The following is a 22,664-nucleotide window of genomic DNA, read 5'->3' as shown; positions in this document are numbered from 1 at the left end:
ACCAATTTTTGACCACCCCAAGAGTAATGCCATTAGCAGCAAAGTTAAATTATGGCTTTACCCACCGCAGTCTTACATGTTTCTGCTCAAAAACAGGCCTCAACCCTTGAGAGATGCTCCTGCAGCACCTTGTCTCAGTGGATGAAGAATGTATTTATATTCACATCCATTTAATCCATTGCTCACTCTTAAGCCATGTCCAACAGAGCTAACTGCTGAGATAGTTACCAAGGTGATTAACTGTGCTTTGGTTGCTGCAAATCCATTCTTCATTTTACATTCAAGTACGCTATGATGAAGCCTTAAGCAACAATAACAGAGCCACAGTGACTTTTCTTCAAGGTGGTGACATGTGGTGGTGTTTTCACATTAAGGGGCTGACTAGTGCCAAGACAGTGCCTGCAGTCTCGGCTTTTGCTACCAAAGAATAACAGCTGTATCACACAGCCCCTGCCTATTTCAGATCAGCATCAGAGAAGTTGAGCAGTGAAAACAGAAATTAGATTTCTGGTCTTTACATAATTTAAGACCATCCAATAAAAAGCGGGTTGTATTCAACCCCTTTACGTTAGCAAGCACAATAGCAAATCAGTAGTTGTGAGCACTGCTCTGGGCATTTCAGAATATGTTGCTGTTGATTTAAACATGTAGACATGGTGAAGTTGACCTGCTTAAGTCCAAACCAAGCATCAGAATAGAGAAGAAAGGTTATGTGAATGTAGCATGATTGTTGGTGCCAGACAGGCTGCTCTCAGCATTTCAGATCTACTGGGATTTTCCCCACACAACCATCTCTAGGGTTTGGAGAGAATGGTGAGAAAAAGAGAAAATATCCAATGAGCTGCAGTCCTCTGGGAGAAAATGCCTTGTTAATATTAGAGGTTAAAGGAGAATGCCCAACCTGGTTCAAAATGATGGGACGGAAACAGTAACTCAAATAATGACTTCTCACAACAAAAGTATGGAGACGAACATCTCTGAACACGCAACACATTGAACCTTTTAGTAGACTGGATGCTACACAGGCTACCCAAAAATAAAAAAAAAGAAGATTGAAAGAAAATTGCCTGGTCTGATGAGTATTGCTTTCTGCTGACCGTCATCTAAAATCCACAGACTTCCTGATTATTGCAGTTAACCATGACCATACCTTTGTGAACACTCCAATCATTTCTTGGTTTCTTGTACCTAAATGGCCTCCACAGTCACCAGAGCTCATTCCAATAGAACAACCTTGGGGTTTTAGTGGATCAGGATGTGGTACGACTCATGCCAATATGGACCAGAATCTCTGAGTAACGTCCCCAGCAACATATACAATCAACATTAAAAACAATGAAAGCAGTACTGAAGGCTTTAAAAGGTCCAACCCATTACTAAGAAGTTGTACCTGACAGTAGCTTTGAAGTTTTTAAATTACACACATAATACCTTGTGTAACTCGTTTCTACATGGTTATAGACTCCCTCTCCTCTTTCCTACACCTGTATTTCAAAAGCAAATATAATGATACTATCATGGTCTTTTTACAAATTCACAATAACACAGAAAGCAGTGTTCTGGAACCTTAGCAGGAAATAATAATAAAAATCACAGTGCTGATTTAAAGGCTGACATTTAAATCATAATGCTGTGCTTAGAGTACAGAATATTATTGTCTGTTACAATGGCTGCCGTATCCATTTAGTCATAAAAACTTGTCTTTTTATGACTGAGACACATGACAGATCTACACTGGTCCCTGATCAATCACGGCTGCCATCTTTCACGAGATGCCTGATGTCACTGGATGGAAGTTCAGGAAAAGAGTGTAAACAGCCAATGGTAACCAGATAGTATTACGATACTGGCTGTCTTGTGTTTAATAGTTCCACCTAGCTACTCCAGCAACATTATTCATCTTTTGCTTTGCTTTGTTTCCAGTTTTGCAAAGCTGAGCAGGGGAAAAAGTCTAAACAGCTGGTGGAGCACTCTGTACTCACGTCAGTCAACTTTACAGAAGTGACAGAATTGTTTTGAGTCTTCCACAATTTTTCCAAGATGCAAGTCTTTCTGTGACACTGACTGACTGACTGCTGTACACGATCCTCGCTTTCATCCCCAGCTTAAACAAGTGCCCTGCTTTGTCCGCATCACGCAATAATCAAGCTGATATCATGAGCGCAAAACTTTATAGGTGGCGTTTTGAGAACACTGGGTCATGAAAAACCTAGCATGTCATTACTTCTGTTTCTTTTTGTTTTGGCAGTGACTGTGTGCAAAACACAATACTCTCTTATCACGATCCATGGTGAAGTTAATAAAGGTGGAGATGACGGTGGTGGCAGGTTCAGCAGAAGGCCTGAGACCTAGCGGAGGAGAGTGGGAGGTGGGGAGGTCAGATTTCCTGAGCGTGGCTGCCAGCACAGAGCTAAACGTGTCCTTGCACTAAAGAACATTTTTTGTCCTGTAAGGACTCATACTCAAGTGTTCTTAGTGCTGTCCTCGCCAAGGTTCCTTCACATCCAAATTATTTAGCACTGTTTATTATACAGAGGTTATGCTGGCGCCAGGCACTAGGATTCCCAAAAGAAAATTGTTTTTGTACATATAAATGGAAAAAGGCTGGATGCTTGCAATGTAATCCTTTCAGTTTTGTGTGGACATGAAATTCAATCAACGTCATCCAGGCCTGCCTTGGATATCTGCATTTCTGCTCTATTTATTTTTTGTTTTTGTTTCTTTTTCAATTTTATTTCCCTTCCTTCGACAGGAACTGAAAGACAAGAAACACAAAACCCTCAGAAAACAAATATTGTAGTTTGGGGAAAAAAATGAAACCCACACAAGTGGAAGTCAGGAACAGTTGTAACAATGTGATCATTGTTGTTGTGATTTTCTTCAGGGCAAATTGATAATGAACAAAAGATGGCTGTCTGCAGTATCTTTGATAACACACTTGCCCCATTTTATACGTCTCACTTTGGCCATTGTTACTGAGGCTCCAGCCTTAGCAAAATAATTTTTAATCTCCTTTTTTTCTTTATTCCTATGCTTGTTGTGACCACTCTCACTTTCTCAGTCCTTTCCTCCACTCCTCTACATCTTTTTCTTTCTTTTTCTTTTACCCTGCTTCCCTCCGTTCTAATTCCTCTGTCTTTAAACCTGCTCTCCCCCCTCCGATTGCTCTCTTTTTCACTTCACTTCAATGGCTTTCAGCTGTTGGGTAATCACTGCAACATTGTCTGCCTTCTCTGCAGTTAAGATGGCAGAAATGTTAGTAATAGAGGAACTCTGTGAGGATGTATATAGGTGCATGTGTTTGTCTTTACAACACAACAAAAGCATTGAGATGATAGAGACTCATTAAAAAGATGGTGTAACTTTTGAACACATCAACCGAACAGCCGAAACCTGTTTCTGTGCACACTTATTGCCCTTTAAAGTTAAACAAGTGCATCCTGCCCTCTTGCATGACATGTAAATGGGATTACAAGAAACAAAAGTCTTTTTAAGACTGCAAATGTTTAAACAAAATCATGCGCATTAATGACATGATCGCATTATATCCCTTCAGCATTTTTGTTTTTCTTTTGTTTGCTTCACCACAAGAGAGGAGTGGTGGTTTTTAAGTTTCTGCTTCTCTGTACACTTTTAAAAATGAGCTGCATGACAGAGCGCTTCCCCCTGCTTGCAACATTTGATCAACAGCACGTCAAAGTCTGGCAACACAGCATCTGTTTGAAAAATGGACCTTGCTTTGCTTTGCCTAAGCAAACACATTTCACTAGCACAATCTCCACATCGCTCTAAATCAGAATTATTGAGTGTCCAGAGACAAAGCCTGTAAATGAATAACGCAGTTTATGTGCGTGCGGGATGTCTGCTCCATTAGGACTCAGGTTATTTCACTTTGTATTTAAAGACAGGAAGGTTTAAATAAGGACTGTTATGCCAAATCTTCTCTGCTTAGAAATGATTTTATCCAGAAGTTAATAAAGCAGTTTGTCAGTATAAGGAGCCCTGCCAGTCTCTGCCCTTGTTCTAGAGTCAAGTGGAGAAATTGCCTGGTGGGTAGAGAGATTTATTCGCTGTCTCTTCCCTTTCGCGTGCCGAATTGCCCGAGTGAGTGAGTGTATGTGTATGAATATAATACAACAATATATCACCTTGCTAGTACCCATTTGGACAGCTTTTGCCTTTAGAACTGCCTTGATTATTTTTAATTTATTTTTGATCTGTGCTGACTGGACAGCGTCACAAAGTTGCTCCAGATTTGTGACCTGCACATCCACGATGTGTATCTCCTGTTCCACCATATGGAGTTACTCTATTAGAATGACATCTGGTGACCGTGGAGGCCATTTTGAGTACAATGGACTCACTGTCATGTTCAAGAGACCAGTCTGAGATTATTTGATGTTTGTGACATGGTGTGTTATCCTGCTGGTGGAAGCTTTTGAAGATTAATAAACTGTGGTCATAAAGTTAGGCTGTGGCATTTAAATGATCAGCTTGTACTTTTTTTCTTGGTTAAATGATTATAAAAATTACAAAATTGCTAGAAAATTCTAAAGACAGAATGGATCCATGAATGAAGTATGAGAAAGGGCAGTTTTTGCAGTGAAGAAGAATGGGGTTTTAAATCTTTTTAGGGTTTTAATGTTTTCAAAACATGTTAAAAAGGAAGAAGGCAAAGCATTAAGGATATTAACAAAAGACAAACAATGGACTTTTTTTTTACTAACCAATCAGAAGACACGCTGTAATTGTGTATGCTGGAGCTAACAAATTACAAATTAGTTATTTAATTTATTGATTTCCTTCTTGAGTTATCGCATTCACAAGATTTTCAGAAGACTTGACCTCTGACCTTAACCTTCAGGTTGATGCTACTGCAATTCAAATCCAGCTGAGATTTTTAGTAGATACACCTTTGGCATCAATTTGAAACTCTTATATCGCCTCGTTCTCCAGTTACAGCATTGACAAACATGGGCGTCAACGGCACCCACACCTCCAGCTAATGACAACGGTCCGAGAGCCTTTTACGGCTGATGGGTAAAAGTGATAGAAGTGTTTTTGTTCCTTTGTTGCCACAAAGTCTTGTAGCTAAAAGAATTTGTGACTGATCTTTACTAGGGATGGGTACCGGTGTCCGGTGCCATGATGGCACCGGTTCTGACATAAACGGTAGTAACCAGACCGAAAAGCAGCGCACATTTCGGTGCTTTATTTCGGTGCTTTTTTTTTTTCCTGAGCTGTGATACACTTCTAGCCAATCATTTTACGTTTCCGAGGATAGTAGGCGGGGCCAGGTACGTACGTTCTGTTAGAGCAGAGCTACAGATTAAAAATGCCCAAGGCGAAGCGGTCAAAAGTCTGGCTGTACTTCACAGCAAAATATGCAAACTCAGCAGCCTGCAACAAGTGCTTTAAGCTGATACTGTGATACTGTCAAAGGAGGTAACACCAAGAATCCGATTAAACAGCTGGCAACGCATAGCGTTTTTTTTAAAAGCCGAGAAATGCGCTGTATTTGATAGTTTGCTGCTAGACCTCACACCGTGCACGTCGGGTGGGTTGCCAGTTATCGGACCCGGAGCAACATCCCCCAAAAACCCGAAGAATAGAGTCCTGGCCCCTAGCCCTGCCAGTGTAGCAGAAATGATGAGGATGATGATGCAGCAGCAGCCGCTCTTCTCTGCGTGAGTAGCTTCATGTTGTTCGTGTGTAATTTACGTTTAGTAGGCTAACCACGTTATTACATTAATGCATGTAAGGTGAACTAGCAAACATCATCATAGCTACATGCGGCTGTCTTCTTGTTTGATGGCAGATACTCCCTTCACCCTGGCCAAAAAGGCTAAAATGACCAAAGAAAAAGTGGAAAACAGTTAAACATGAGAGGTTTTTGGACAAAGTTTGTGTTTTTTCCATTGATTAAGCACTTCTTCCAGCCAAGAGTGATACCATATATGCCACATAGCTGCAGAAAAGGCACACATTGTTATCTTTTTACAAAAAAAACAGCTGAACATGAGAGGTTTTTGGACAAAGTTTGTGTTCTCCATTCATTAAGCACCGGTTTGAGCACCGTTTAAGCACCGGCACAGTTTCAAAAGTACCGATTTGGCACCGGTATCGGATAAAACCTAAACGATACCCATCCCTAATCTTTACATTGTTGAGGTATTTTTTCCTGTTTTTTTTTTTGGCAGATAAAATGCACATGCAAAATGTGACCTCTGCCTTAAAAAGTACCAGCAAACAATGCTACAGCTGCCACTGTTAATGGAAGAGATGCTATCAGTACCAACCTGCTTTGCAATGAGGTAAAGTCACTACATTTAGAAGTCCTGCCCTCTCATGTTAAGTTTATTTCACCCCTAAACTGAGAGTAGCTTTTTCACTTATTGTAATATTACTAATACTTAAAGTAAAATATACTTATTTTACTTTATTGTATTTATTTCAGATTAGTTTTTACCTAATTAATTTTTCATACAGTATTATATGTAAGTTATATGCCCTTCTACATATTTCATATATGTTTGTTGTGAACTTTGAACTGCTATAACAAAGGAGTTTTCCCACCAAAACAAAATATATCTTACCTCTTCTTTTCTTTATCTGAAATGTACAGTAAGCTACATGGACAGTATAATCAACATGTGCAAAGAATTGTGAATGCTGGTATCTCAAAGTACAATAAAAAGTAATTTTTTTAAATAGGTAACATTGTAACATAAGAAATTATTTATATTATGGATATTTTGTAACGTAACAAGTACTCTTAAAAGTAACATTACCCAGCACTGGTAACTAGCTCATTAAATTAAAGAATTACAAAAGAGCCAGTGCACTTAAGAATGTAAGCAGAAGAAGTGTACTGATACAAGTTTTCAAGAACAAGGATGATGTGCAAAACTGTTGTAGCTATAGAGGGATAACGCTGAAGCTAGGTTAAGATCAGAATTCATGAGTATTGGTGAAAAAGTATAAAGAAGGTCAAAAGGAGTTACACAGTGTTCTTGCTGATCTAGAGAAAGCATATGATGCCAAGAGAATGGCAGAGAGGGTGGTGCTGGATATGTATTGCTGGACAGTAAGACAGCGGTGAGGTGTGGGGTGGGAATGACAGATGGGTTCAGAGTGGGGATGGGATTACACTGGGGATGACACTGCCTGACAGATGAGGTCAGGCAGGAATTTCCTTGACTATGATGTTATGATCTGTGGTGAGAGTAGGGAGCAGATGGAAGAGAGCCTGGAGAGGTGGAGGTATTCTCTGGAGAGAAGAGGAATGAAAGAACGACAGGATACATGTGTGTGACTGAGAGGGAAACGGGTGAAAAAGTGAAGGAGACAATTTTAAATACCCGGGGTCAACCATCCAAAGCAACGGACACTGCACAAGAGAGGTGAAGAAGAGAGTGCAGGTGGGGTGGGTGGAGAAGAGTGTAGGGGGTGATTTGTGATAGAAGGATAGCATGAAGTGTAGAAGGGAAGGTTTACAAGATGGTAGTGAGACCTGTTATGATGTATTTTTTGGAGATGGCGGCACTGACAAAAAGACAGGCAGAGCTGGAGAGGGCAGCGCTAAATATACGGGATGGACAAGATTAGAGAAGACAGACAAACTTAGCGAGGAACGGTTGTGATTGTTTGGATATGTGCAGACAGGAGGGATGGTGGATATATTGGACAAAGGATGTTTAATATGGAACTGCCAGGCAGGAGGAAACCAGGAAGACCACAGAGAAGAGATTCATGGATGAAGTGAAGGAAGATATGAAAAGGGCTGGTGTGGCAGAGGAGGATGGTTGGGATAGAATGAGATGGAATCAGACGATCAGCTGTGGTGACCCCTAAAGGGAGCAGCCAAAAGAAGAAGAGGTTTAAGTACACTTCCTCCAGTAACTGTTATTTGCTTTCCAACTTTAAATTAGGCACAGGCACACAATCTCCTTTGACAACACACACAAACACACACGCGGTTTGCAATCACATGCAGATGTAGACACACACACACACATCGCTCATGCCTCAAATGTGATGACATCTCCCCCTCACTCGGCCTTGTCGCTTGTCCTTTGAGGACACCGGATGCTAATTTGAAACGGGAAGCTGGTGTTTCCACAGAAGTTTCAAAGAGCTGTCACAGCAAATACCTCTTAGATAAAATACACCCCTCAATGCTGACCACAGTTTCCCCTGCCACATCACCATCATTCATAATCCCAGGAAACCCCAAGGTACAATCAAGTATTTGTATGCCTCATTGTTTGCAGCGTAGCATGTAAAATCAGATTTTGTGGTAAATGGCAGACAAAAAGGTTTAGGATGAAAGAAGAGTTGTGAGATTACATAGATGCCTCAACAATATTTAGATGCAAAATACTGAGGTGTGCAAGAAGACGGGCAGACAAACTACTGGTGAGATGTGGTGAATTTTTTTCTTTTTTCCTTTCAGTATTTTAACGGCAAAAACTACGGGGCTTACAAGTCTGCAAGCTTCCACATCAGTTTTCATGGGTATTTGATTTCCTGAAAGTCTGATTAAATCATAAATGCTTTTTTAAACACTCGTGGAAACATTATAGCTCAACACAAACACAGTAAGTGCCTGATTTGCACTTCCCCCCCCCCCATTTTTTCCATCTTTAGGAGATACAGTCTGAATGAAAGATTTATTATTGAAGAAAATAGACTGTTTTTAGACTTTTGAAGATTTACATCAACCCATATATATCAGCTAACCAATATATCCATCTACTCCTAATACACATATGCTCACACAGGCCACACTTCATTCACTCCTCGACTTGGTACAGCCATCAAACCGCCCAGAGTTTAGTGGACACGTCAAGGCGTAATTAAAAAGGAGACAGAGAAAGCTAAACAAATTACACCAAAGGAAACCACAAAACATAACCCTGGCAGTGTAGGTCTGTCTTCAAGTTAAAACAGATTACATTTCATGGCAAGCTGGTGGTTTTGAAACTGGTTACACCGGAGCCACGTTTATATATACTTTGTTTAGGGTTCTAGCAACTTCTCTGATAGCTTTCATATCTTCCAAAGGTCAGTATGGCTAATTATTTAGCCTGAGTATGTAAAAAGTGTGGCAGAGAAGAGCTGAGTTTATCAGCATCCAACAATGCTATATTTTAAGGGCTTCACGCACACAAACTTGCAAATTAATGCATACCCCTAATGCCTTTATTTTAGAGAATATGTGTAGAATAAGCAGAAAATTTTTCTTTCACTCACCTGGTTTCCTGGAAGAGGAGCTGTTCTTTTTGTTCTCCTTGTAAACCAGCTGTTTTATCCATAGTGTTGGAGCAGTTATCTCTGCAGCGACAGAATGACAAGTTCTAGACAAATAGCTTTCACACATTTAGGTGATCTCGAGAAAATTTTACACACAGCCGTGCTTTATTTAACCTCACCAGTAGCTACTTATTTGAAAAGCAACATGCACAGCCAAGCTTTGCCCACAAAACCAAAGCTAAAATTGCATCCAAGATCCCAGTTTTTCCAAAAATATCAAATGTATCATTTGGTATTTTAACATCTGGCCTTTTCCATTTGATGTAATGGTGCATTCTTAAGACATGGGATGTAAGCACACAAAGGAGCAATGCTGTCAGCTGCCTTTAAACCTATGAGTCATTATAAATATACCGTATGCACACTAATTATCTAAGCGACTGTGTAGGAGTTATTGAGGAGGCTTACCATCACCCTCAGGGGGGACATGAGTCTCCATGGTGGGTGTGGGCTTGGAGCCATCATCTGGGTTAAGGGTGAGAAAGAAACGGAAAGAGACTACTATTATTGAGGTTAATACAATCTACTCTCCAGAACTGTTGAATGGTTGGGATTTGCACATGGCCCGGCCAAGACAGACAGACAGACAGACTGAATAATATAGAAAGGAGAGAGAGAGAGACAAACACCCACATGTGGTCCTGCACACATGCATCAATAAATCATCCTCACACCAACATGATCAGCTGCACATTTAGCACACTCACTCACACTCGCAGTGTAAACCACACACCCAGACACTCACACGAGGAGGACACCGCTCCTCAGGACAAATGCAGTGCAGATGTAGCATCAGAAAGCTGCATCCACAGTTAATGCAAAGAGGTGAAACTGTCTGTGTCGTCATTCTTAATTGTCAAATTATGTTGTAATGTATCGCTAGGAAGTAGGTCAACTGGTTAGTCTGCCCAAAAATGTTTGTTTTTGGTGAGATCTCAAGTTCCTTGAATGCATTAAAATTTGGAAATAATATACTCATGGATGTCCAGGGAATTTACCAAAGTGAATTCGGTGATGGTCTCATCGTTAGTTTACAATCACGTCACGCTGGAAAATTACTCCTTCACACCTTGGTTAAGTAGAAGGATATATAACAAAACCAGTTTAAAATGGAATCACACGAGTTTTTACAAAAATAATACGAGGTCATTTATTCTCCCAAGCGGATACGCATCACTCAAGCATCATCCTCGGGGCAAAGTCTTCAAAACACATGAAGTACTAGATAATTAACTGTCTCGGACACTAAAATAAAAAACACTAATAAGCCACAGAAGAATCTAATTAAGCAATATTTTCCTCTTTTTTCCTTTCGTAAAATATGCCAGTGTAGAAGGAGACTTAGAAGTTGTCGTGACTCCCTTGTTTTTGGCAGATGCAAATATGCAGCTCACTTTAACTACTAACCAAAACTACAAGTAATAAAATTGAAGATCACAGTATAAACGTTTATTCTTATTCATTACAGTTAAACACTGGTAAAATATTTGTGTCTCTGCTCCCACACTGAGGGCCAAATAAACTGCTGTCTTCAGTTTTCTTGGTAAATTATTAACTAAATATTTGACTTTCCTCCCTTAAACACATTAAATTCTGGCAATGCTAAAGTTCATATGGGTATAACAAAAATACAACAATTTAACTGTTAAGCAAAAACTAAAAACATTTCAAGTCTGTTTTTTTACATTTATAGATGTGATTATAAAGTTTTGCAACTCTGCCTATTAAAGATTCAAGAATGCTTTCTGGAAGTCCCCCTCTGTTATCACATGAAGACTTTTGAGTTTGCTATGTAGCCCACAATCGCACACTGTTTCAAAGTGGCAGGTGAGCAAAGCTTTTATTGGCGAGGTGAAAATACTCCTGCATTTCAATTCACTGTGACCATGTGCACAGTGCACACCTAATCTTTTCCCTCTGTGCAATATAGTAGACCTCCATGCTGTCAGTCAGATCCTATCAAGGCAAATTCAAACCCTGTGAATGATGAGCATGGTCGTGACTGTCATTTGCTGCCTTTGGATGGAAATTTCTGTCAAAAACTGCTGTTTGGTCTCAGGAGCCAGAGCCCCAGCTCTCATTCTCCACTATACTCTGCAGTGACGTAGAAGTTGATAGTTTGCTCCCTACAAAAGTCTAAAGTCCATGTTTATATACCCCTTGCAGTTAGAGTAGAACTGATTTCTAAAAACTGCAGCTGCATTGAAAGTAACCCAGGGGCACCAAAGAGGGTGACCTTGTAGGGAAAACTGGTAAAATTTAAAGTAGCTAAGCTTTTAGGTAGAGTTGCAAAACTTTAAAGGATCTCATGTAATGCTGTGAATTGAACTGCCTAGAATACTCACCCACATGCGGTATTGTAGCATCTGGAAAATTCCTTGGGAAATAATTCAATCAAAAGCAAACAACAGAGAAACTTTGATTGGAGATAAACACTAATGTTAAGTTCTTAAATCAGATGACATGTCAGTAATGTTAAAGAACCTGAGGTCAAACTGACCTATTCAGGTTGAACTGTAAATAAAATGCAGTAGTCACTGGGTCGGTCTTGGTGTAAACCCAGGTGAAACAAAGAATGAGCAGCAGCGTTTTTGTTTTGTTTATTAAATATCTCTCTTAATTTACCATACATGAGAAGTCTATGTGTAAACCCTGCTAGAGTGTGATAAGCATGTCAAAATAACCTGTAACTTACTGCAATTGTCAAGTGGTGTGAAACGGCATCGGCAGAGAAGCTTCGAGAGACTGCCCACTTTTTTTCAGTTTAAAGAAATTCCTTAAGATCTGTTTTCTGTGAGATTTCTGAAGCAAAGACCGATTTTTAGAGGCTCAGTAGAAAGTCTCCTCAGTGTTTCTTTAATTTCTTGAATTAATTCTATAATGTTCCATATTTTACCATTCCTGGAGGGTGGGGAAAAAAGCATAACTTGAGCAAAACCAGTCAAGATTTTGGACAGATTTGTTAAAACTGCTATGGTTAAAGATGAACTGTCACTTGAGGGATGCATTAGACAGTGGTGCATATATTTGAGATCTTTATAATAAATTCAGCATCATTTGCATCTTATAAAAGGGGGGAAACATCTCTTGGTGTTGTTTTTAGATTCCCTTTAACAGTGAAGGCCAGTACGTGTAAGTTTGTGTTCTTCACAAATGTTGACTTTGCATGGATCACATGGAGTAAAATCAGGTCAAAACACTTTTAGGGTACATGCACACATAACAGCAGATCACAACTCACCTTTTCTATCTGTGTTTGGTGGCCCTGGTGGCTTATCAGTTACTGACCCTGGGAAGAGGAAGAAACAGTGTAAACCAAAGACTAGACAGTAACAGCCAGTAATGTTAAATTTAAAGGATTTGTCTTCAAAACTGTTTTTTGTTTTTGTTGTTTTTTGAGCTGGTAAAATAAATAAAAAAATTACCAACTTACAGCAAGTAAATATGTTTTTATTTCTTTTAAAACAGTCGACACAGGAAACATCAGAAAAACCAGCACTCCTACTGATTACCCAATCCACTGGTGTCTCTTCTTTTGGTTAGGTGGACGAGTACATATTGTTAGTACTATGCATAATTTTAATACAGACCAACGCAAAACTGAATGATCTGCTTCATCTGTGGAAATTAAACATGAAAGATTCCAAGTTCTAAATGTCATTCTTGTTTGGTGCATGCAGGTATTTGGTGTCATGCGTGGATGCACGGAGGGCAGGGCAAAATTAAATGGTGCAACCAATTACAATAGAAGAGAAAAATGGGAGATTCTATTTTAAGTTAAAGCAACTAGAAGGAAATTTACTACCTGACAATCCACTTGTCCCAGCATGAGTTCCCATAAATTCACGGAAGTTTCCTGCAAATGTATGCGAGATGATTGATTTGGGTCACAGTAGACAGGTGCATCTGAGCATGTCAAAGGTTATTTGATTGGGAAGGTATAGTAAGGGGCAGATGAGCTGGGCATGTACTGTTAAACTTTAGTATCCGGAGACACCAGTGGGTTTATTGTGCCCAGATTCAGGCACCAGTGTCATACATACCTTTGCAAGAAACAATGAAGATATCGGATCTTATCCAGGACAGAAAGGAGACAGGTAGAAATTGTGTTGTGCAATAAACTACATTTCAGGATTTTAAAAAGAGTGTATTTAAACACGATTACACGAGAATGCACTTTCCAACCTTTGCTAAGTGTAACTGCTTTTAATTAATCTGTTATCTAGACTCAAGTGTCAACTTTATTAGTGCAACTCGCTGGTATCTACAGACTGTGAAGCCATTTGAGTGCATTGTCATGTTCAAGAAACCAGTTCAAGATGATCTGAGCTCTGTGACATGGCACATTAATGCTTTGGAAGCAGCCATCAGGAGATGGTTAGACTGTGGCCATAAGGGGATTTATATGGTCAGCAAAAATAATTAAGAGAGGGTGTGGCATTTAAACTATGGTACCAAGTAGGGCTGGGCCATATTATACCGTTCACGGTAATACCGGTATAATGTTAGGCAACGATAGGAAAATGAAATATCGCGATAGAATGGGAGTAAAACGCGCATGCGCAGTGCCTTTGTTTTCATACGCACATGGCCGATTGTTGAGTGAAACAGATGAACCAGAATTGGTTTGTAAAAATGGTGCAACTTCCGTGATGTGGAACTGGTTTGGTGTTTGTCCGTCAGATACACAACAAAGCACATTTTTTTGCAGAACATGCAAGCGGCCGTTGTTATTGTCATATTTGTCGGACTAAGATGCTCTTAAATCTGGGAGTAATCTGGGTCCTAAACTCCGTATGCTTCAGGTCAAACAACACTGCAGCATCACTTAGAGTTAAAAACTGTATAAATTCTTTCATCTTTAATAAAACGATCAGCATTGCTGCTTTACCAGGTGTAACTATAAAGTTTAACTTCCAGGCATCCATGAAAACAAAAGTTATTACATTTAACGGAGTTAGAAGTTAGCAGGAAGCTAGCGGAAGTTAGCTCGCTAGTTTCGCTAGTTACCTAAGCATGATATTGCATGTTCTGACTGAGAGATTTCTGAAAAAAATCAAACGTACAGCTCTGCTATCACTTCCAACATAAATGAAGACAGGAAACTAAACAGCAGTGACGTTTGTAAGGTTACTGAAGTTGGGCTAGCTGGTATATAATGATGTGCTACGTGATCGCTAGCGACACAGCTATGTTAGCATAACATAAACAGTGAAGCTGGAGGACGAACACTAACACTTTTCCACTTATAAAAGTTAACGTTAAAGTTCCTGATAGTTAGAGACAAATGCAATCGCATGGCAGGATGCTGTAAACGGACCAAACTTCAGTCAGGAGAACAACTGAGATAATCCATCCACAATACGAGGTTAGTCATTAATATACTGCAACAACATGGGAATAGAGCAGCTGCCAGAGAATTCACCATTAATGAATCAATGGTACAGAAGTGGAGGAAGCAAGAAGAATGAGTTTAATAAAGTTTGATTTATCTGACTGCTTTGTTTCGCTTAATGTGCCTTATAATCCTGTGCACCTTATGGTCCGAAAAATACGTACTGCACACTGCAGTTTAATGTTGCAAAGCACCTCTTTTTAACTTCAGTGGATATTATACATGGTTATGCTCAGGATATGTCAGCCCATTTCTACTGGAAATGCCTTTTGGTTAAACTTTCAGCAAGGAATTTGCATTTGCACTGTTACATTTTTATAAAGCTTTAATGTACATAAAAACCAGCTTCTTGTTTAAGTGAAAATAAATGGAAGATTGTTTTTTTGCGCTAGTAATGTTGTGGAGTTGTATTTTGTCTCGCATCAATTATATCGTTGGTTATATCGTTATCGCAAATTTTCAAATATATATCGTGATAAATATTTTTGGCCATATCGCCCTGCTCTAGTACCAAGTACCAGTTAGTACCAAGGGGCCTAAAGTGAGCCAACAAAATATCCCCAGCACTTACACAAATAGGGAAGAAGTACTCTTTTATGTTGTTTAGACCAAATTCTGACCCTATTATCTAAATGTCGAAGCAGAAATCAAGCAACACTTTTCCAATCTTCTGTATGAATTACAGTCTGTTTCCTATCTTTCCAGGCTGACAGGAATTGCACCGAGTGTGGGCTTCTGCTGCTGTGGCACATTTGCTTCAAGGTTAAAGGTGTTGTACATTCAGAGATGTTCTTCTGCATACCTTTGCTGTAACAGCAGGTTATCTGAATTACTGCTTTCTTATCAGCTTGAAGCGGTCTGGTCATTCTCTTCTGACCTCTGGCATCAACAAGGCCTAGAGAATTGCCACTAAGTGGATATTTGTTCTTTTTCAGACTATTACCTGTAAAGCCAAGAGATGGTTGTGCCAGAAGTTTCAGAAATCCTCAGACTAGCCCATCTGGCACAAACAAAATCACCTTTCTGCTTAATTCTGATGCTCCTTTTTAACATCAGCCAGTCATTTTGACCATGACTACACGCCTATATTCACTGAATTGCTACCATGTGAGTATACTGTATATCTAACAAAATGGCCAATCAGTGTATTTTGTATTTTTGGATTGTCAGAATGTCGTAGTTAAAGATATCATCCAAACTGACATCTTCACATTGCTTATTTTGTCAAACCAATCATCCAGAACAGATTTATGTCATATATGAACAGTAAAGCTCCAAATCCTGTAAGTTAAGGAACAGAACAAGCAAATATGATTTGGTGCAGCTCTGTTTTGGAGCAAATTCATTTTTTGCACCAAAATAAATTCATTTCAGTCTAATGTCTCTCCCTGAGTTGGCTTACAGGGGTGAAGTAAAAAATGTTTTGCAAACATTGCAAAGTGATGATGTTTGAGGAAACAGAGCCTCACGGAAAAAAGCACCAAGAATTTTCTGCAGCGTTAAACACAGAAAAGTCACAAAACTTTCAGGACCACATGTTTTGTGTGGCTGCACAAATTAATTTGCTGTCACTTTCTGTTGTGAAGGGTGAACTGAAAAATGAAGTATATGCGCCATTAAAAAACACATCTGGTGCAGAGAACAATAGAGCAAAAAAAATTATAATTAGAGCTACTTTGTCATAGCATACCTTCATAAATTGGAAAATCAGTAAGGTGAGGTTTTATTGTTGTAACGGGTGGATGGAAGTATGATCAATTTGTGAAGTTTTCTTCAAAGCATCAAACAGAAAAATGTGGCACAAGTTAGAGAGACAGAAAAGAGAAAGCACAGCAGATTAGGCAGATAGAGATCGATCAAGGAACTGAAGAGAAAAAGAAAAGGGGAGGTTTGGTTGGGGGTGCTTTGTCTGCTGAGCAGTTTCAGAGGGGCATGCGACCACTTTCACCGCACTTTCCACACAAAATTTGCACCATATGCTCTAGTGGCTTTGCAATCCAGCTCTGGCAAAGATCGCTGTGTATTATCTTCTGAGAGAAAATGATGGTGATTATCATAAAGTGTTCCCATCCAGGATGAGTGTGCAGAGCCCCGTTTGCTCTCTCTCCTCCAGCCTGCTGAGAGCACTTAGAGGTGGGGGGAGAGTTTGAGTGCCGAGAGGCCCCTGCATGTATGGCCATTAGCCTTCTCGTTGACCTTGCACCTGCTGTAAGCCACATGACATTTAATACACATGTGCCCATAGAATGGCTCGACATTTACAGACAGACCTTTTGTAACTGTCATCCAAATGCTGTGTTCACTCTTTATCCTCCATCAGGACTGGCAGGCTTCCTGAACATCATTTATAAGTTTAACTCTGTGTCCAGTAGTATCCTAAAATTATATAAAGCCTTTGAAAAAGAATTATTGCCAGATGTTTTTTGAATTATGAAAACTAGTTCACTTCCTAAAATGATTGACTGGCCCCAAAACCCAGTGACTTGGCTTCCAAGCACGCTTGCCTGCAAGATCCAGCAAACATAGCCACCACTATCATGTCTAAAAGCTTATTTTTCTGTTTTTCATACCGACAAGGAATTGTCAGGAAACATCCAACCAACTCGGATGCTTTGGTCATGCAGACTGTTAAAAATACTCCGAAGTAGAGCTGTTCAGGTAACACAAATAATTAACCATCACTCGTATGTGCGGTAATACAACAGATGTTTTAAGATGATTTGGAAAAGCTCCTCATCAACAGGTTACCAACTTGATTCCCCCCTATTTAGTACCTGAACACACTGGGGTCCTGTTGTGCACAGAGGAGCCACTCACTGGCTTGCCATCACTGGTAACACACCAGCAGTAACCGGTCAGAGTATGGCACTGGACCTGCAGAGGCAAGACACATGGAAGATGTAAAACACATGAGAGTGTAAATAAAGAACAGGGGGTGGACTTTTCTGTCAGTGAAGAAAAAGCTCAATTTTGGGGTGATCTGAAGAGGGGGGGTACACATGAGACTAATGGAAAGAGAAAGATGAAGCGTGAAAGATTTAAAAGGGAAGGAAAAAGCCACGGATGATTGGATACGGACCTGGGCAAATGTTCCATCTTCATTGCATTCTGGGATGAACATGGACTCTGAAGACTGAGGTCTTCTGGCTTGCTCCAGAGCCTGGTTCCTCTCAACACGACACTTGGACTGTCCTGCATCTGAAACGTATTGAAAGGACCTTCTGTTCTCAAACACTGCATACAAACCTCCAGCACTGTTTTTATGTAGTGAAGACACATGTTCTGTGCCAGTAACACTCTGCTCACACCTGTAAATACAGACACAGTTTACTGCTGTGCCTTGCTCAAGGGCATGTTTTGACAGGATGGGAAAACAAACATAATTTTATTACTTTCTTCTCAGTTTTGATTTTTAATCTGACCCTTAAAACACTTAATCAAACTTTCAGCGTGTGGTTTTTCACAAATCTGAAAAAAAAAGCTCCAACCATAATAAACCTGCAGGTAGCTCAACTCTAGAGGAGGCAGAGACTTTTTAACAGTCTTCAAAAATACTAAAACAACACATTCCTCAACACTGACCACTGCTAGTGCCAGATGTAGGCTATGGATACTTCATTGTTAGTGCTGAGGAGTGCGTCATGTACTCTACATGGATATTTGGAAATGTCAGTGGAAACTGTTCGTGCAGCACCGATGAGCTTGTCCTGCTCTCGAGGCACAGAGATGGAGGTGGCTTTAAAGGTCAGAGAATGAAGTGGGCTTCACACCAGCTGTTCACTGGTTCAAACTCCCGTCAGTGACTACTGTTTTTATTGCACTCAAAAATCCTGTGGACATGAGTTCATGTTCAACCGTTCATGTATACACAGTCACACCAGGGAGCTGACCAGTCGACCACGGTCCTCCACTTTTAACAAATATTTTTCCTGGATAAATAAAAGTTTGAAAAAGTCATCTCTGGACCTGAGTAGAGACAGACATGATGTCTCCTTTAAGCATAAAAGACTGACAGGGCCAAAATAGGGTGGTGATGTCACTGAGGAGGACAGCAATGCATGAATTTATAAATGAGACTTGTATTGTAGAGAAAATGCAGATAGAATATTGTAGTGAGACATAAAAGCAACCCCAAAATCCAACCTGAATACGTCTGATTTATGTAAATGTAAAAAGAATGTCGAGCCCAGCAGTCGTTTGCAGGTTGTCGTCTCGTGCTTGTTAGCTGTAACAAAGCCGAAACACAGTGTATGGACACAGACAAATCTCCCTTTGAGAGACTTTGAATGATGCATAATGTGTTGATTTTAAAGCTAAATAATGAATAAGCAGGTCTGCCGGTTGAATCAGCCACAGCTTTGTGCTTGTTGTTGTTTGCGGTTGTTTGTTATACTTGTTAGCAATTTATAAGCCTCGTATTCAAATTAATCTGTTGTGTTTAATCTGAATCTCACGCACATTTCAACGAGACTTTGCCTGGCTTTGTCGTTGTAAACAAGGATTGGTTCACAAACTGCCTGCCTAAATAAAGCAGCATTTTCATTACAACAGAACAGGCCTGCTGCATCTGCAAAGACTGCGTGAGCTTTGCCCAGTTTTCCTTCCCTTGGCACAACACTGGTATTATGAAACAAAGCCACATATTACCACACAAAGGGAGTCAGATTCACTCCAAAAATGGATTTAGTCGTACTGCTGTTTTTCTAATGGATAGAAGGGGGTCTGGAAAAAAGGGGGCTACGATGCCCGGTTCCAATCTTGACTTTAGACCTATCAATCTCTGCCGTTGCTGGGTGGCTGGCATCCAGAAACTGAGGAAGTGTGTGAGCCTGGTCTGTAAAAACTTACATAGCTACACAGAGGCAGAAAATTAAAGACATCTTCTCATTTAGTTCCACTTTTCCCAGACTTTGAGTTGTGGCCACAGGCTGCAGTTACTTAAATATGCTATTTAAGATTCTAATAAATTAATTTTATTGCTTTTTTCATTTTTATTTTATTGCTTTTTCAGTGGCCATATTAGGTTATGATGAATTCTAAAACTGCATTTTAGGTTGTGTGCGGTGTTTAAGGTGTCACAGTTCTTACCTTTGAGCTCCACGTCTCTCCCTTCAGATATAGCAGTTGGTGTTAGAGCCACTGGCAACACCCAGTTTTTACCTGAATGACAAAAAGGTCACAGAGTCTGTGTGGTTTTGGCTGTTGATGCTCTTTTTTGTACTCTTTCAGGTACTATTTAGAGTCGAGTACAATACAAAATCTCTGTACACCTTAATGAGCAACAGGTGTGACAAGGAAAACTTAAATAAACTTAAACTAAATTAAAATCTATTAGAATATTTCAAAGTATCAAAAATCTAAAAGTACAAATCCAGCTGTATTGTTTTGACATTTCAGACCAATGCAAACTATCTACCATGGCAATGCTATAGTACACCATGTGTTTTTAGGGTGATTTTCTTTTTGATCCATTTCCTCTCCAGCCCTAGATACAGATTCAGAAAATGAGCAAAGCATCAGTATAGGTAGGCCAAGTTAACCTCAACTGCAATCCCACAGGTCAGCTAATCTTAGTACAGAGTCAGTTTTTTTATCCAACCTAAAGTTGCTATGCACCTGCAAGCTGCTTTGCAACCAACCTTCATCCCAACACCTCTCATTAGTGCTGTGTCTGACTTATTATTGTACCTGTTGTGTGCCCGTTGATGTATGTAAATGCATGTATGACTTTTACTGATAGCTGTGGACTGTTATGTGTGAGAAATGGATTGTGTAAACACAGACATCAGGAAAACATTCATGTAAACATCATCACTTTTTACATTTATAAAAAAAACAGATAAATCCTACATCTCAATTTTCTTGAATGCACCCTGAAAATAGCTCCGTGTATCTGCACAGAGTTGACCAGAGTTTAGCTCTCACCTCGACACCGGCCTCTGTGTGCTAATGTGAGTGTCTTATCTTTGCAGCGCGCCTTCTGCAATTCACAGTTGCTGTCATAGCTCCGCCCGTCTGAACCACACACCGGCTTCCCCGTCCGTGAGCAGGTGATCCCACAGTCCCTGTCTCTGTCTCCAATCAGCCACTGCAACAACAAATACAGCAACATGTTAACATAACACTGGTGCAATACACATTTAACTCACTTCAGATTTTATATAATGGGACAGACACATTTTGAGATTAGGGACTTTGGAACTTTTTTGTCATCCCTTGAAAAATTGGTTTGTTCTTACTTTTTGGCGTCTTCTCTTTCTAGCTCCCCTATGTCTGAACAAAGGCAGCATTCAGCTGAATCTGAGGTTATGCCAAACTAACGTACAAATTGGACTCACAGGTCACTTGCCTATTTTGCTCAAAACATTTCTGTTTTCTCAAACACTTGTCAGCTGCTGCCTTGCTTCTTTTTTCTTTTCTTTTTTAAGCCGACATGACAAGATTGTTTTGCACTGAAGCTTGACCTAGAGGCTAATTTATGTAATTGATCTTTGGCTGAAGACAGGTTCAACCTTGATTAAGTTTCAAAGTAGCCAAACCACACTCTCCAATAGGAATTATTCTTCCCCTCTCCCAAGATCACTCATGATCTATTAGTGAATCAATTATACTGTACTGTTGGAACACGGCCTTCTTTCTGACAGCAGTAATGGTCCTTGGCATTACAGCTGCCTCAGATATATTTAAGCTCTAAAGGATTTCAGGGAGTACAAACTTTGCCAGAAAGATGGAGTTTTGTGTTAGTGAGTGGAGAGAGTAGGTGTGTACTGAGCAGCAACAGAGTCCTCTGCTATGAGAAGTGTCCCAGTTGTGTACCTGAGCCAACTCTTGTTGAAATTATTTTCAGTATTCCAACATGAAAACACAAGAAGCAACTGTGTCATCTCGCTAGTGATGATTATGCTTTTTTTTATTCTAAACATGTGTTTTATAAAAGGTAAAAAAAAAACAAAAAGAAAATAAAAATATCCTGCAGATTAAAACTTTTATCAAATGTGTTTCATACCCAAGGTCTCAAAAGTGACTAGAAGAGATCTAGTTGAATCCAACAGAGCATCAAGAGCAGGTACTTTACCAAAAAAAGGACACAGTTTTCCAACCTTCACTTGCCAACTCATATCAGACAATCTGAGGCCATTTGCGAAGTGATCTACATTGAGCTTTCATGCTTCTCTCATTGTAACCTCCCCCCCACCCCCTCCTGGCCCCAGCCTCCAACTTCAAAACGTTTTTTTTTTTTTTATTATTTTGAAAAACATTAAAAAATGTTGCTTGGAGACAGATTTTCTCTGAACGTCTAATCAGAAAGACATGAGCAAAGGGTACATTGTAACTAGGCCAAATTTCTGATGTCATGAATGAGCTGGTAGACAACTGGATCTCATATACACACCAGACGTTTTCATCAAACATACTCTAAACTCCTCTGTGGCTTTGAATTAGTGTTACTCTTGTTATCAAGGAGTGAGAACCCAACACAATCATCATCTCTGAAGTCTGTAACTTTCTGTTTATTCTGCCTTTAAAAAAACAAGAAACTGCCAGTACAATCAGACTTGAAATATTTTCTATTGACAACAGCTTCCTAGGAATTTTGACTTATGTATACCTTAACCTTAATCTATTCTAGATGACCTGTATTTATATAGCGCTTTACTAGTCCCAAAGGACCCCAAAGCGTTTTACACAACCAGTCATCCACCCATTCACACACACATTCACACACTGGTGATGGCAAGCTACATTGTAGCCACAGCCACCCTGGGGCGCACTGACAGAGGCGAGGCTGCCGGACACTGGCGCCACCGTGCCCTCTGACCACCACCAGTAGGCAACGGGTGAAGTGTCTTGCCCAAGGACACAACGACCAAGACTGTCCGGGGCTCGAACCAAAAAATAGGCATCCCTTGACACATGCTGGTAAAACCTGAAGCATCACTTCAGCCACAGTGGC

The 22,664-nt window shown here is 40.0% G+C and overlaps 1 protein-coding gene across 10 annotated transcripts in view; it reads right to left on the bottom strand.

The window, feature by feature from the left end:
- smoc1 (SPARC related modular calcium binding 1) overlaps positions 1–22,664 on the bottom strand; it is a 61,096-nt gene that overhangs the window by 18,697 nt on the left and 19,735 nt on the right. For 4 of the 10 annotated variants that reach the window (XM_085390644.1, XM_085390639.1, XM_085390641.1 and 1 more), the window contains exons 2-9: positions 20,636–20,798; positions 19,799–19,870; positions 17,790–17,908; positions 17,485–17,584; positions 13,121–13,171; positions 12,557–12,604; positions 9,724–9,816; positions 9,256–9,336 (exon numbers count right to left, since the gene is read on the bottom strand). In XM_085390644.1, the coding sequence (XP_085246770.1) occupies positions 9,256–9,336; positions 9,724–9,816; positions 12,557–12,604; positions 13,121–13,171; positions 17,485–17,584; positions 17,790–17,908; positions 19,799–19,870; positions 20,636–20,798 (727 nt within the window). The remainder of the gene's footprint in view (positions 1–9,255; positions 9,337–9,723; positions 9,817–12,556; positions 12,605–13,120; positions 13,172–17,484; positions 17,585–17,789; positions 17,909–19,798; positions 19,871–20,635; positions 20,799–22,664) is intronic. The other 6 variants (XM_085390642.1, XM_085390643.1, XM_085390645.1 and 3 more) reach the window with 5 other exon arrangements.

The sequence above is a fragment of the Rhamphochromis longiceps genome, linkage group LG19 (genome assembly GCF_057381845.1).
Source record: "Rhamphochromis longiceps isolate RC_006_pf linkage group LG19, R_longiceps_female_GT1.1, whole genome shotgun sequence".
NCBI lineage: Eukaryota > Metazoa > Chordata > Actinopteri > Cichliformes > Cichlidae > Rhamphochromis > Rhamphochromis longiceps.
This window is presented reverse-complemented; position numbering and strand designations above follow the sequence as displayed.